The 17,090-nt window shown below is 40.7% G+C and overlaps 2 protein-coding genes across 8 annotated transcripts in view; one reads left to right on the top strand and one right to left on the bottom strand.

The window, feature by feature from the left end:
* Positions 1 to 8,602, bottom strand: part of LOC133639197 (uncharacterized) — an 86,458-nt gene extending 77,856 nt beyond the window's left edge. For both annotated transcript variants that reach the window (XM_062032328.1, XM_062032327.1), the window contains exon 1: positions 8,384 to 8,602. In XM_062032328.1, the coding sequence (XP_061888312.1) occupies positions 8,384 to 8,581 (198 nt within the window). In that variant the 5' untranslated portion in view covers positions 8,582 to 8,602. The remainder of the gene's footprint in view (positions 1 to 8,383) is intronic.
* The window catches only part of rnf150a (ring finger protein 150a), a 106,046-nt gene that overhangs the window by 38,749 nt on the left and 50,207 nt on the right, over positions 1 to 17,090 (top strand). The window contains exon 1 of one of the 6 annotated variants that reach the window (XM_062032321.1): positions 2,145 to 2,187. The exons of the other annotated variants lie outside the window; for them this stretch is intronic. The gene's annotated coding sequence lies outside the window, so the exon portion shown is untranslated. Of the gene's footprint in view, positions 1 to 2,144; positions 2,188 to 17,090 lie in introns of those variants that run through there. 6 annotated transcript variants of the gene reach the window in all.

Here is a 17,090-nt window from a genome sequence, read left to right as displayed (position 1 = left end):
TCTAATTCGAATCGCGATTCTCACGTTGTGCGATTCAGAATCGATTCTCATTTCAAGGAAATCGATTTTTTTTTTTTTTTTTTTTTAAATTAATCAATCCAACAAAACAATACACAGCAATACCATAACAATGCAATCCAATTCCAAAAGCAAACCCGACCCAGCAACACTCAGAACTGCAATAAACAGAGCAATTGAGAGGAGACACAAACACGACACAGAACAAACCAAAAGTAGTGAAACAAAAATGAATATTATCAACAACGGTATCAATATTAGTTACAATTTCAACATAGCAGTGATTAAAAATCCCTCATTGACATTATCATTAGACATTTATAAAAATTTAAAAAAAGAACAATAGTGTCACAGTGGCTTACACTTGCATGGCATCTCATAAGCTTGACAACACACTGTGTCCAATATTTTCACAAAGATAAAATAAGTCATATTTTTGGTTCATTTAATAGTTCAAACAAATGTACATTATTGCAATCAGTTGATAAAACATTATCCTTTACAATTATAAAAGCTTTTTACAAAAATCTACTACTCTGCTTGCATGTCAGCAGACTGGGGTAGATCCTGCTGAAATCTATGTATTCCATGAATAGACAATCCTTGTGCCGTTAGGGGTGCATGTCTGATGCGAGGGCTGTTTAACACCTTTCTTACGTCACGACTCTGGAGACCGATGAGCGTTGTCAGCAGGTTTAATGACATTCAAAAGGTGTTAAACAGCCCTTGCATCAGACACTGGTGTTTGTAGAGGTCTGACGCTGTAAAGTTGCCAACTGGAGCCTTAAGAGGGGTTACCTTTTGGGTTATAAGAGTGGCCGGAGTCAAAGTGAAAGGGTCACTTGGGTCCGATGAAACAGGGACAAGGGGTCTTGCGTTTATAATAGCCGCCACTTCTGCCATAAAGGTGACAAGAACTTTGTGAGTGAGTTTAGTGGTCTTGAGCTGGAAAAACATTGTGTCCAATATTTTCCGGGCAAGTCCAATCATTCTTTCCCATGACCCGCCAAAGTGGGAAGCGTGTGGAGGGTTAAAAGTCCATGTACATCCGTGATCTTTAAGGTACGTTTGTACAGCTGTGTTGTCTAAATTTGAGGGGATCTTCAGTTCTTTACATGCGCTGACAAAATTGGTACCTCTATCAGAACGAACGCTTTTTACAGGTCCTCTTACTGCCAGAAACCGTCTGAATGCATTAACAAAGCTAGAGGTATCGAGAGACTATCACCTCAATGTGAACTGCTCTAATACTCAAGCATGTGAATAAGACAGCCCACCTTTTATTTTGGATGATACTTCCTCTTGTGCGCTGTGAAGACACAAACCATGGGCCAAAAACATCTAAGCCCACATTAGTGAATGGGGGGTCCGTTGTAAGACGGTCTGGAGGGAGGTTCGACATTTTTTGTGTACTCATAGGGGCACGAAGTCTTTTGCAGGTTACACAATGATAGATGATTGTGCTCACCTTTCTCTTGCCACCTACAATCCACCATCCTGCAGAGCGAACAGCTCCTTCTGTGAAAAGGCGACCTTGGTGTCGGGTCTGCTCGTGGTAGTGCTTAATGAGAAGAGCTGCAATATGGTGTTGGCCAGGAACTATGAGTGGGTTCTTTTCACCTGGGCTCAAGTTTGAATCACAGATGCGACCTCCTACTCTAAGAAGTCCATTTTCATCCAGGTAGGGGTCTAGGTTCTTGACAGGACTGGTTCGGGGTAGTTTATCGTGTTTTTGCACACACTTCAATTCCTTGGCATACACATCCTGTTGTACTGCTTGAATAATTATGTTTTGGGCTTGGTTTGACTCGTCTACAGTGAGTCCTGTCTCACAGTAGTGCCAACCACGGCAGTGATTGGTTTTGCTTGGCAGTGATTTGAAGTTATGTATGATGTGTAGTAGTCTCGAAACAGCACGCTTGAGAGACTTCCATGTCGAAAACTTGTTGAATCTGTCAGAGCCAAGTTGTTTGGTTGAGATTGTGGTTTTGAGTGTAAACACCTGTGGTCTGACATCAGAGTCTGTGCAAGGTTCAACAAGTTCAAAAAAGTCATTTGAGGGACTTTGATCTTGGAGCATGAAGTCAGGGCCAGTGAGCCAGTTACTAAGGGGTAGCTGGTAAGCAGGAACAGAACGTGTGGCGTGATCTGCTGGGTTCTGGCTGCTCGGTACGTAATGCCATTGGCTTGGTTGAGAAGATTTGCGGATTCTCGTAACACGGTTAGCCACGTAGACATAAAATCTTCTTGTCTCGTTGTGGATATAACCTAGAACTACTTTACTGTCTGTATAGAATGCAGTGTAGTCTATTTCAAAGCCTAATTCGTCAGTGAGAAGATCTGCAAGCTCGACTGCTAACACAGCAGCACTAAGCTCTAATCTTGGTATGGTCTGATCTAGGCGTGGTGCTAACTTTGCCTTACCTAAAACAAAGCCTACTTCACAGTTCCTAGCTGCATCTGTTACTCTTAAATAGGCCACTGCAGCTGTAGCCTTAGTAGATGCGTCCGAAAATACCAACAACTCTTTTTTTGTAGTTGTTGAGGGAGAAATTTCTGTGTATGCTCTGGGAATGGTCAAGTTGGACAGTTCTTTAAGTGAGTCTTTCCACAGGGTCCAGGACTCTTCCATTTCTGAGGGCAATGGTGCATCCCAGTCTCCATTCTCTGCCATAAGTTCACGCAGAATGGACTTTCCCTGCATTGTTACTGGAGCTACAAAGCCTAATGGATCATAAAGGCTGTTTATTGTTGATAAAACACCTCGTCTAGTAAAGGGCTTTGTCTCGTCTGACACTCTAAAGGTGAAGCAGTCTTTCTTTAGGTCCCAAAGGAGACCCAGGCTACGTTGCATGGGGACTGAATCAGCTTCAAAGTCCAAGTCCTTTAGGTCTTTGGCATGATCTTGTGAAGGGAATGCTTCGAGTACCTTTTTTCTGTTAGCTGCTATTTTATGCAGTCTTAGATTTGAGTTTGCAAGTGTGTCACGGGTTATTTGTAATAAGGACACGGCCATTTCAACAGTGGGGAGGGATTTGAGTCCGTCGTCTACGTAGAAGTCGTGTGTGACAAACTGCTTGACATCTGGATCACAATCTGGCTGGTTGCGTAGAACAGACTGATGTAAGCCGTATATGGCCACTGCTGGTGATGGGCTATTCCCAAAGACGTGGACTCTCATCCTATACTCTACAATGTCTTTGGAAATGCCATTGTCACGAAACCACAAAAAACGCAAGTAATTTCTGTCTTGCTCTCGAACATTGAAACAGTAAAACATCTGTTCAATGTCGGCTGTGAAGGCAACAGCTTCCTTTCTGAAGCGTATTAGGACACCTAACAGTGAGTTGTTAAGGTCTGGTCCTGTCAACAACACATCATTTAGTGACACATTCTTGTACTCCGCGCTGCTGTCAAAGACGACCCTAATCTGTTTGGGCTTGCGAGGGTGGTAGACACCGAATAGTGGCAAATACCAACATTCCTCTTCGTCTTTCAGTGGAGGGGCAAGCTCTGCATGTTTGTTTTCAAATATTTTGTCCATAAACGTGATGAAATGTTCCTTCATTTCTTCTTTCCTTTCAAAGCTACGAACAAGAGACATTAAGCGGCTCAGGGCATGCGGTCTGTTGTTAGGGAGTTTTTGACGTGGCGACTTGAATGGTAATGGAGCTGTCCAGCTCTTGTCTGTGTCCTTTTGTAGTCCTTCTTCCATTATTTTCAAGAAGGCTTTGTCCTGAATGGAGGGTGCGATGTAATTGTCATGTCTGGTTTGTTTGAACACATTACATCCTAAATGATCAGGTTCACAAGCGCTATCCACAAGTTGAGTGCTGAAGCTGAATGGAACTTGTATCTCACAATGTCTCTCTATTACATTAAATACATTGGGGCATGGCTCAAACATTGTAGGACGCCCCTTCTCAGTTGTATTTGTGAACAGCGTCTTCACAGCGAGAGTTTTGTGGACATCACCTAAACACACGTTTCCTACTATGACCCACCCGAGGTCCAATTTTTGTGCATAGGGTGCGTTGTTAGGGCCACTTATCTGTTTACGGACTTTGTGAACTCTAATAGCATCCCGTCCGAGAAGCATGAGTATGGGGGCATTAGAGTCCAGGTCAGGGATAAGGTGAGCTACTGACTTTAGATGACTGTGTTGCATAGCTGCACTGGGTGTGGGAATTTCATCTCTATCGTTTGGGATATTTCTACATTCAATGAGGCTAGGCAATGGGATGTGGACTGAACCATCTATGGCTGCCACTACATATCCTGTAGCTCTCTTGCCCATTGCTTCTTTAGTACCAGCACATGTCCTTGGTGAATAAGGGGAACTAGGGCCACGGTCATTGAACAATTCAAAGAACTCAGGACATACTAACGACCTGTTACTTTGTTCATCATGGATGGCATAGAGCCTTACTGCTTGTTCAGGATGGCCTGCTGGGTACACTTTAACAAGACTAATTTTAGAGCAGGATCTGCCTGCTTCGTTCACGCCACAAACCTGTGTGCACTTGGACGTGATCTCCTCCGACTTAGCGGAGTCACTCTCCCCGCCATACTCTGCTGCAGGTTCAGTTACTCTAAGCCAGGGTGCTGGTCCTGGGTGAAGAGCAGCGCAGTGTTTTTCATCAAGACACTCAGAGCACTGTATCTTGACCATACAGTTTTTTGCAATGTGTGTAGATGAAGAACAGCATTTGAAGCAAATGTGGTTCTCTTTTAAGAATGCTTTTCGATCGAGTGTTTTCATTCGAAATGATCTGCACTTCAAGAGGGGGTGAGGTTTCATGTGAATTGGGCAAAGCTTGTCGCTGTCTACAGCTTTGTTTGCCGTTCTTTGTGTATCTAAATTGTAACGGGAGACAACATCAGTTTTGTGCACTGAAATTTCTTTTTGTTTATATGCTCTCCATGGCAGTTTGTCGAGTTTGGGTACGTCAGGGAACGATGTAAAGTTAAAGCTGGGGTCATTTCTTGAGTTAGCTTCCTGCGTTACAAAGTCTACAAAAACATTGACTGGTGGGAAGGGGACACGTTGTGTGCGTTTGTATTTAGCTCCTACTGTGATCCACCTTTCTTGCAAATTGAAGGGAAGTTTCTGCACAATTGGATTTAATCCTCTTGCGGTATCCAAAAACGCAAGACCAGGAAGGTCTCCTTCAGCTTTAGCACTCTGCATTTCCATGAGCAGGTCACTAAACTTCCTTAGTTTTGTGTAGTCTTTGGATGTGATTTTGGGGAACATATCAATTCTTTTGAAGAGTGTATCCTCAATCACTTCAGCTGAGCCATAACATTGCTCAAGTCTGTCCCACATCATATTGAGACCTTTGGTTGGGTTGTTAATGTGTATGGCTCTAATTTGTTCTACGTGTTCAGAGGATTCTTTGCCAAGCCACTTTAACATCAAGTCCATCTCTTCACTTGTTGTTAGTTCTAATCCATTTATTGCATTTTTAAAGGAACGTTTCCAAGCTCTGAAATGTTGAGGCTTGTCGTTAAATTGCAGTAGTCCTGTTGCTACTATTTCCCGGCGAGCAAAGTATCTAATAAAGTCACTCACATTAGAGTTTTTAGGCTCTTGGCATGAAGGCCGGACATCATGGAAGTTGGATGCTGATACCTGAGTTGACCAACTTGCACTGTCATTGTTTTGGATGTGAGGAGAGGAGGAAATGACTGAGGGGTTTTGGAAGTTTTTAAGATCATTAGGGGGGCCAAAGGGCATTTGTTTAGAGTCACTTTGTTTTGTTGGTTGAAGTAATTGATTGCTAGTGAGCTTTGACTTGCTCTGAGGAGCATTTTCACATTGTGATGGCTGTGTAACAACATATTTTCCCTCTTACAAATTCAGCTTGGCTGAGGACATATTGCTTTGTACGTTCAGATGTGACAAAAGAACAAGGATTGCTGCGTGTGTCACTACAGCTGTTTCTAATTGTTGTGGGGCGGTATAGCTCGGTTGGTAGAGCGGCCGTGCCAGCAACTTGAGGGTTGCAGGTTCGATCCCCGCTTCCGCCATCCTAGTCACTGCCGTTGTGTCCTTGGGCAAGACACTTTACCCACCTGCTCCCAGTGCCACCCACACTGGTTTGAATGTAACTTAGATATTGGGTTTCACTATGTAAAGCGCTTTGAGTCACTTGAGAAAAAGCGCTATATAAATGTAATTCACTTCACTTCACACTTCACTAATGCCTCTGCTTCAGCAATAGCAGATGCAACATCTTTTTCATGTTGAAGAAATTCAATAGATGCCTCTATTTTAGCTTTTTCTACTTTTAAGTCCATTTCTTTTGCTGCAAAACCGAGGCGGGCTTTGGCTGCCTCAGCTTTTGCTCTTGCCCTAGCTACTGCGGAACCTGTGGAGGAGTTCGTCGAAGCCTCGGACCGGGTCTTTAAAGATTTGATCTTAAATTGGTTTTAAATACAGATAAAAGCAAGGTAATGGTTTTCTCTCATTCAAGGGTGCTACTGGAAAATATTCCAAATATTGTAACATCAAATGGAAACCCTATAGAGCAGGTCTTATATTACAAGTACTTGGGTTTTACTCTTGATCAGGAGCTTTCATTTAAAGCCCATATTAACAACTTGGTCTCTAAGCTTAGGGTAAAGCTTGGTTTCTTTTTTAGAAATAAAAACTGCTTCTCTCTTAAAGTCAGAAAGAAATTGGTGACAGCAACTATCTTGCCTGTAATTGATTATGGAGACGTGCTTTATTTTAGTGCTTCATCTAAATGCCTCCAGTCCTTGGACACTGTTTTTCATTCAGCACTAAGATTTGTTACTGGCTGTCGTAGTCTCACCCACCATTGTCAACTGTATATGAAGTCAGACTTATCTTCATTGAGTGCACGCAGATACACACATTGGCTGACTATCATTTATAAGGCTCTTTTAGGTTTAATACCTCCATACTTGTGTACTCTGTTACAAAGAAAAAGCAGCTCTTACGCATTACGTTCTAACAATTTGTATGTTTTAACTGTTCCTCATGTACGGACTGAATTTGGCAAAAGAGCTTTTGGCATTGCTGCCCCTATGGCGTGGAATGATTTGCAGACGAAACTGAAACTTACAGAACTACTTCCATTTGGAGCCTTCCGTTCTGTCCTGAGGGACAAACAGCGAGAGATGTTTGCACAGTGCCTGTGTTTTTAAAGATGTAAATCTCTGTTGTTTTACACTTCTCTTATGTATTTTAAAATGTATGTCTTAATGTATTTATTTTGAAACTGCTCTGTGACATGTGCTGTTGACCTCTTGGCCAGGTCACCCTTGTGAAAGAGATCTTGATCTCAATGGGTTTTCTTATCTGGTTAAATAAAGGTTCTACAAATGGCGCCTTGCTGGACATGGTGGGGTGGACTAGATGATGACTGCTGAATCACTGCTGTATGCCGTTTGCGTTGTAGCGTTGTGGCGTAGTAGTGGTCAGCTTCACTCTAGCGTGCGACGACTGCGTTACCTCTGTCTGTTTGGATGTCGCCGTTTCACTGTGCCGTTAGGGGTGCATGTCTGATGCAAGGGCTGTTTAACACCGATGAGCGTTGTCAGCAGGTTTAATGACATTCAAAAGGTGTTAAACAGCCCTTGCATCAGACATGCACCCCTAACGGCACAGTGAAACGGCGATGCAACCTTAAACAAAGGATATATGCAGTTTTTCTTCGAAAATAACCACCATAAAGTACGTGCTGGAACCGGAGATTTCTCTGCTTGGCTTATGTAACTTCCGGTCAATAAAGTTTGATTCAAAATACACACTTTTCAAAGATGTATTAACTGCCATGACCACATGATGGCGACAAATACACATGTAATAATGTTAATTACATAACAAGCTTATTTAAGCACAACACATTTCAACAACAAGTTTACAACTTTTAGTTGTAACAGAACAATCCTTTTGAATCGGGAAAATATCGTTTTTGAATAGAGAATCGCGTTGAATCGAAAAAAAAAACAAAGATTTTGAATCGAATCGTGACCCCAAGAATCGATATTGAATCGAATCGTGGGACACCCAAAGATTCGCAGCCCTACAAATGAACCTCCATACCGCCAGTGCACGTCGAACGCGCGCTGACGTCACAGGGAGGAGTGGGCGAGGCTCGTGCTCGTCACCAACAGAAAGTGAAACTAAACCCCCCCCCCCTGACAAACATGTGGGAGTTATAACCCATAATGGACGCACAAGTACACGGAAACGCGTGGCCGCCGTCCGTGCACACCTACCATTACGCGCAACTTTACGTTGCCGTAAAAGTTAGACACTTGGACGGCTTCTTTCACAAAGTACGCGGCCCCACGCACACGCACACGCATTGAAAATAAAAGGTGGTCTTACCGCTCGGCAACGAATGCGCTGGACCAAGACGACCGAGCGCGCCGTCATGAAGCCGCGGGTCACGCAGTCACATTTCACGGCAGACGATGACGCTCCGTGGCCGTCCCAGTTAAGAAGAAAAAACACTGTGCCGGGATCTCTCCAAGGCACACACACACTCTCACACACACACACACACACACACGCCCTACTAGACATGACCTCCTCCCGCTGTCAGATACGTCACCTTCACTATGGAAACTAAATACTTGTAAAAAAAAAAAAAATTTTAAAAAATACTACAACAGTGAACGTAATCACAACCAAGCATATAATTTGTTCAAATATGTAATATATTTTAAGTGAAACACAGAATGGTGCACAACGTTTTCCACACAATGACAAAATCTCTCCTTTTCTTTTCCTAAACCACAGGTGTCAAACTCAAGGCCCGGGGGCCAGATCTGGCCCGCCACGTCGTTTTATCTGGCCCGCAAACATCTAGAAATATGTCAATAAAGTACTTAATATTTTCTCACTAAATAGATTTTTTTTCATTTTGACAGAAAAAAAATATATGTGCTGCTTGAAATTGGGTACATTTTAAACTTTAATAGTATCCAATATTGCAACAAATATTACAGTATATTATCATACTTTCCAAACATGTTTTTGTCTAAATAAAAATACTTCACTTTACAGCAAACTACCCATCAAATTAATAAAAATTAGGGATGTCCGATATCGGCCTGCCGATATTATCGGCCGATAAATGCGTTAAAATGTAATATTGGAAATTATCGGTATCGTTTTTTTTATTATCTGTATCATTTTTTTGTTTTTTTTTTAATTAAATCAACATAAAAAACACAAGATACACTTACAATTAGTGCACCAACCCAAAAAAAAAACCTCCCCCCATTTCTTTCTGTTATCAATATTCTGGTTCCTACATTATATATCAATATATATCAATACAGTCTGCAAGGGATACAGTCCGTAAGCACACATGATTGTGCGTGCTGCTGGTCCACTAATAGTACTAACCTTTAACAGTTAATTTTACTCATTTTCATTCATTACTAGTTTCTATGTAACTGTTTTTATATTGTTTTACTTTCTTTTTTATTCAAGAAAATGTTTTTAATTTAGTTATCTTATTTTATTATTATTTTTAAAAAGTACCTTATCTTCACCATACATGGTTGTCCAAATTAGGCATAATAATATGTTAATTCCACGACTGCATATATCGGTTGATATCGGTATCGGTAGTTAAAGAGTTGGACAATATCGGATATCGGCAAAAAGCCATTATCGGACATCCCTAATAAAAATAACAATACATTTTACGTTGTTCTTTACAGCAGTGGTCCCCAACCACCGGGCCCCGGCCCGGTACCGGTCCGTGGATCGATTGGTACCGGGCCGCACAAGAAATTAAAAAATATATATATTTTTTTTAAAAATTAAATCAACATAAAAGAACACAAGATACACTTACAATTAGTGCACCAACCCAAAAAACCTCCCTCCCCCCATTCACACTCATTTACACAAAAGGGTTGTTTCTTTCTGTTATTAATATTCAGGTTCCTACATTATATATCAATATATATCAATACAGTCTGCAGGGATACAGTCCGTAAGCACACATGATTGTAATTTTTATTGACAAAAAAAATAAAAATAAATAACATACAAATGATGTCAATAAAGTACTTAATATTTTCTCACTAAATTGATTTTATTTTCATTTTGACAGAAAAAATATATGTGCTGCTTGAAATTGCATACCTTTTAAACTTTAATAGTATCCAATATTGCAACAATTATTACAGTATATTATCATACTTTCCAAACATGTTTTTGTCTAAATAAAAATACTTCACTTTACAGCAAACTACCCATCAAATTAATAAAAATAACAATACATTTTACGTTGTTCTTTACAGCATATTACTGTAAATAAATAAAAAACTACTACTGTTTTTTGCATTAAAATTGTGTTGACTGAGCTGCCAGTTTGACTGTAAAATGTACAATTGTAGTTTTTCACGGTGTATTACTGTAAATGGAAAGACTGCACATTTGTTTTTACGGTAGAAAAACTGGCACCTAAATTGCCAGAATAAGAAAATAACTTGTACTGTTTTTCCATGAACAATATAATGTTGTAAAAACCAATGTCAATTTAACACAAAAAGTCTGGCAACTAAACTGCCAGCGTTTTCCGTAAAAAAAACAAAAAAAAAACAGTGGCACTGTTTTTCCATTTACCATAAAATGTTGTAAAAACTAAAAAAAAAAAAAAAGCTATATTTTACAGTAAAATATTGTAAATGTAAAGTTTTTACTGTAAAATTGACAGTCTACTTAAAACAATTTATATAATTAATAATGAAATCCAGAAGCAAATTCATACATTATTCACTGTTGACATCCCTGTCCTAAACCATACAATATATAGTTTATTTCAACCTTTACGACTCCCCTCAGGTTTGGTCCAGGTGACCTCGAAGGGTCTCAGTCATAAAAATTTTAAAAATAAGTCATAAATATTATTTTTTGTCTTGATCAGGGATTCTTTAACTGGGGTACACAGGCTCCATCTAGTGCCTATGTGTCAAAGTCAAGGCCCGCGGGCCAAATGAATGATCTATGGCCCCCGGGATGATATTTGATAAGTATTAGAACCGGCCCGCAGGCCACAGCCGCCTGCTGCTGTTTTGCACGCACCAATACTCCATCAGTGTTGGTGCTAGGAATGTTCAAAATGGGGTCCCAGGGACCCCATCAAGTCATAAAAATTCATTCACTTTCTCCTTTCCTTCATGGATCTAAACTTTACAGCTGCCGGTATTTTTTTCTATATTTGTATTGTAATATTTTCAGAAGGTGTTTGTTCCATTTTTTGGCCAAAGTAAGACAAAGAAAACAATCTGAAGTTGTCTTTATTTTTTAGTTTTAATGCCATGATTTTAATAGTCCGGCCCGCGTGTGCACAGATTTTCCTCCCTGCGGCCCCGGAGCTAAAATGAGTTTGACACCCCAGAGTACGCCAAAGAATCACTTAAATATTCAAACAGTGTTACTGTTCAAGCTGTGTGTTACAGTGGACACAAATATTAAATATACTAGTTAAATAAAACATCTGCCTTGTTTCTAATGAATACTTAGGCCTACTACGCTGCTGTGTGTTAATGTTGGTCATTATGGTGGTACTTGGAGAGCCAAGGGTTTTCTGAGGTGGTCCTTGGTGAAAAAAGTTTGAGAACCACTGCTCTAGATAAAATTCAGGTCTGCAATATAACGGTTTTTTTTTTGTTTTGTTTTATGCTATACCCTGTTTTTTATAGCAAAAAACACAAAATATGCAATATTCCCCCCCCCCCCCCCCCCCCCCCCAAAAAAAAAAATTCTAAGTGGAATATTTGATGTGACTTAATTGGAGCGCGAAATAGGTCATTGATTCATAACATTGATTTGAATTCATTATTTTTTTAGCAATAACAGTTTAAAAAAAAAAAGTCCCGTTATGACTTATGTTAACAGTGTTTAAATCTCTAGATCAGTTTCAGATCTATCCGTCTATTCAAATTGTATTTATTTTTTTATTGTTTTATGCCCTTTTTGTCCAATAAAACTTTTAGTGTGGCAAACACACAGAATGTGTAATATTGTACCCAAAAAATATTTCAAAGTGATGTGAAGTAATTGGGGCTTTGAATAGGTCAATAATTCAAAACATTGATGTTGATTTATTATTTTTTGAGTGATGGCAGCTTTAAAGAGAAAAAAACAAAACAGCCTACATCAGCTTTATGTGATTCGAGTCAACATTGCAACTAGGGCTGCAACTAACGATTAATTTGATAATCGATTAATCTGTCGATTATTACTTCGATTAATCGATTAATAATCGGATAAAAGAGACCAACTACATTTCTATCCTTTCCAGTATTTTATTGAAAAAAAACAGCATACTGGCACCATACTTATTTTGATCATTGTTTCTCAGCTGTTTGTACATGTTGCAGTTTATAAATAAAGGTTTATTAAAAAAATAAAATAAAATAAAAAGCCTCTGCGCATGCGCATAGCATAGATCCAACGAATCGATGACTAAATTAATCGGCAACTATTTTTATAATCGATTTTAATCGATTAGTTGTTGCAGCCCTAATTGCAACTTTTTCTCGTTACATGTCACCTTTTATTCCGCTTTTTTAGTTTTAATAGTATATGTAGAATGTGTTTAAAAATGAGCTGTGGGCCGCACACTTTGGACACCTCTACTCCACTATGTTGCGTGTGCTATTATTTTTATGGACAAATACACCACATGGTGGCGCTGTTTTTAAACCCCAATAAGTCACATTGACTGGACATTTCTCACACAGCTCGACGCACTCTGGAAAACAGCCACTTGTAACCAGAGGTGGGTAGTAACGCGCTACATTTAGTCCGTTACATCTACTTGAGTAACTTTTGGGATAAATTGTACTTCTAAGAGTAGTTTTAATGCAACATACTTTTACTTTTACTTGAGTATATTTATAGAGAAGAAACGCTACTTTTACTCTGCTCCATTTATTTACATTCAGCTCGCTCCTCGCTACTGATTTTTATCCATCTGTTAATGCACGCTTTGTTTGTTTTGGTCTGTCAGACAGACCTTCAAAGTAGCATGCCTGCGTTTCACCAATCAAATGCAGTCACTGGTGACGTTTGACTCCGTTTCACCAATCAAACACAGCCAGGCGGTCACATGATTAACAAGCTTAAGCTTACATGAACTCAACGTCAAATTCGAGGAAGCACATGGCGGTAAGTAACGTTAGTAGATATTTTGGCTGTCACCGTAGGCTGATGTTAGCTTCCCTGCTATGAATCACTGTCAAATGTACATCTTGTGGGGACATTTATTAACGCACTGCAGCCTCATAGACAGACAGAGACACACACACACACATAGTCGCACACACACACACACGCATGTGTGCACAGTGTGTTCCCAGGTGCAGTCCACACCTATCAGAGTTTATGGTTTGCGTAAAGGCTAACTTGTTATTTTCCTTTGTAATGTCTGCCTACTGAGCCTATGGTGCTGTTAAGTTATTGTGGCTCAATTTGCCTTAATTTTTTTTTATGTTAATGTATTATTATTTAATATATATTATTGTTTTAGTTGCTTAAGAGATATTCCTGGCTCTGAATTTGCTCATTGCTATTTTTATGTTTTTGTGCATTATTTGTTGCCGTCATCATTAAACGAACAGGTTATCAGTACTTGAGTAGTTTTTTCACAACATACTTTTACTCAAGTAAATATTTGGGTGACTACTCCTTACTTTTTACTTGAGTAATAAATCTCTAAAGTAACAGTACTCTTACTTGAGTACAATTTCTGGCTACCCTAACCACCTCTGCTTGTAACTCTGGGGCAGGGCTATGCAGCCTAAGTTAATGGACTACAGGGTTTATTATACAGAGGAAGTCAGGATCCCAGGGGTATCAGATGAAGATACAACATCAAAACACTCGTTCAGGCCAGCGACGAGGTCAGAAGTATACTAGTCAGATTGTGTATTGGCCCAATGACCCTAGCTTTACCTCTGGCTGGACCACATTTGGTACTTATTGGCAGCCAAAAGGCACAGGCCGAGGTCGTATAGGAACCAAGTCTGGGAAGGAGTAGACGCAGCATGGGAAGTATGACGATGACGGTTTGCAGATGCGTGGAGTGGTTGTGTACTCCATGTATAATCACAGCTGCGTGGTTTTTTTCTGTTCCTGGCTCGCCGGCATTAAAGCTAAAAGCCGCGCTATCAACTCGATAGCCAGCGCTGCTCTGGAAGGTGTAAGAAAATACATTCAAAGAACCTATCACTGACCTGGATCTATACATTTCATGTATATTACAACTACAGTACAGGCCAAAAGTTTGGACACACCTTCTCATTCACAACTCAACTGATGGTCCCAACAACCCCATTGATAAAGCAAGAAATTCCACTAATCTCAAACTTTTTTCACCAAGGACCACTTCAGAAAACCCTTGGCTCTCCAAGTACCACCATATTGACCAACATTAACACACAGCAGCGTAGTAGGCCTAAGTATTCATTAAAAACAAGGCAGATGTTTTATTTAACAAATATATTGAATATGTTTGGCCACTGTAACACACAGCTTGAACAGTAACACTGTTTGAATATTTAAAGTGATTCTTTGGCGTACTCTGGGGTGTCAAAGTAATTTTAGCTCAGGGGCCGCATGGAGGAAAATCTGTGCACATGTGGGCCGGACTATTTCAAATCATGGCATTCAAACTAAAAAAATAAGGACAACTTCAGTTTGTTTTCTTTGTCTTACTTGGGCCAAAAATAGAACAAACACCTTCTGAATATATTACAATCAAAATTTAGAAAAAAATACCGGCAGCTGTAAAGTTTAGATCCATGAAGGAAAGAAGAAAATTAAAATGTTTATAACTGAATACATGTACATATGCATACATTTTTTTTTCTTTTGTTTTATTTTTTTAAGTAATGTTTATGACAACATTTTTCCAAAACACAATATAGAACGTGAGATATGACAGGATAATGCATACATTTATCATTTGCTTTCAGAACGGTTAGAAAAAAAGTGGGACCCCAAAAATTTACTGTGGTATCCCATTTTTATGACTTGATGGGGTCCCAGTTTGAAAATTCCTAGCGCCAACACTGCGGGCCGCTTCTAATACTAATCAAAATATCATCCCGGGGGCCATAGATCATTAATTCGGCACGGGGGCCTTGACTTTGACACGTAGGCACTAGATGGAGCCAGTGTACCCCAGTTAAAGAATCCCTGCACTAATCAACCCTGATAAGGCACACCTGTGAAGTGAAAACCATTTCAAGTGATATCATCTTGAAGCTCATGGAGAGAATGCCAAGAGTGTGCACTGCAGTAATCAGAGCAAAGGGTGGCTATTTTGAAGAAACTAGAATATAAAACATGTTTTCAGTTATTTCACCTTTTTCTGTTAAGTACATAACTCCACTTGTGTTCATTCATAGTTTTGATGTGACAATCTACAATGTAAATAGTCAGGAAAACACATTGAATGAGAAGGTGTGTCCAAACTTTTGTTTGTACATCTTTGCTCATTTAAAGTCCTTGAGCTTTAAGGGATTATAGTCACAAACTGAGGGCTCTTCTTAAAGGCATGACTACTGCTTGATGTAATGTCTCCAACAACCATAGGGGGCAAGGTTGTTCCATATTGTAATAGCAAGAGTGGAGTAAGCTCCTGTCAAGGCATTTGGTGTTTGACTTTGGGATTTCCAGGGCATGGCTTGGTAGTACCCTCTGCCAGGGCTTTAATGTGATGGCGAACTGCTGTAGGGCAAAGTCCTCATCCACCGCAATGATTTTGACAGCCTTTCTTTGGACGATGTCGAGCTGCCTGAGCGTGGTCTGAGCGGCGTTCCTCCAGGCTAGGCAGGAGTACTCCATAATGGTCCTAACCTGGATCTTGTAGATGTTGGCTCTGCCTTAAGCGTCAAGCTTGTTGGCCAGCATGTTTGCAGATGTTGAACGGGTGGTTGGTCCACGTTAGTTTGGAGTCAATGCAAAGACCCGGAACCTCTATCTGCTCACAGAGCTCGATTTAAGTGGCGCCAAAGAAGAGATCTGGGCGGGATGGATTCCTCTTCCTGGACTTGTTGGGCTCGAAAGTGACCTTCTAGGTGTCGGCCCACTTTCGGATGTTCTCCAGGTCTTTGTGTAGCGATGCAGCTACTTCCGGTTCATTTAATGTTGTAGGCGCGAAGATGGTGGAGTGGTCCGCATACAGGAATATGGTGTTCTCACCCTGTTCCACAACAACATCTATGAAGATGGAGAATAGTGAAGGGCCGAGAATTGATCCCTGGGGTACAGATGCGTTGATGGGAAGTGGAAATGAAGATTGACCAGAGAGCACGACCTTAATGGTTCTTCCTTGAAGGTAGTTCTGTAGCCAGCCATGCAGTTTTCCAGTCACGCCCTTTGACGTGAGTTCAGCACAAAGGCCATTGTGCCAAACCTGGTCGATTTCCCCCCCTAATGTCCTTGTCCAGGGTGTTGTTCCATGTCTGTGACAAAACTGTAAGGATGTGTGCTGTGCTGTGGTTTGGTCTGGAACCATGTTGTCTATTGGAGATAAGGTCATGGCGGAGGATATATCTCTGTAGCTGTTTGTGGACAGAGGATTCCATCACTTTACTGATGATGCTGAGTGGGGATATGGAATGGTACTTAGATGGATCTGATTAAGAGTCCCCTTTGGGAATTGGAATCACTCTTGCAGTTTTCCATTGGTGAGGAAACAAGCTACGAGAGGAGTTGAAAGAGACGCCTGAGGGGACTGGCCAGTTCTGCGGCGCACTCTTTGAGGACCCTCGTAGGGATTTTATCCGGCCCTGAGGCCTTACCTGGGTCTAGGTGGCGTAGGATGTTCCTCGCCTTTTGGGGTTTGAAGTGGACGTCACCAAAGTGAGAGGGTGGTGGGCTCTGGCGCTGGAGTTGTGCTGATGCCCCAGGCAATGTGCACTTGGCAGAAGATGTTGGACTTTTCACTTGCTGAGATATGAGATTCCCTAATGTGGGATCACGGGTATGTGTGTAGAGCCACTGAATTCACAACGCCCCTCCATTTCTTCGAGCTGAGTGCTTTGCCCGATAGATCTTT

Source organism: Entelurus aequoreus, linkage group LG22 (assembly GCF_033978785.1).
Source record: "Entelurus aequoreus isolate RoL-2023_Sb linkage group LG22, RoL_Eaeq_v1.1, whole genome shotgun sequence".
Taxonomy (NCBI): domain Eukaryota; kingdom Metazoa; phylum Chordata; class Actinopteri; order Syngnathiformes; family Syngnathidae; genus Entelurus; species Entelurus aequoreus.
This window is presented reverse-complemented; position numbering and strand designations above follow the sequence as displayed.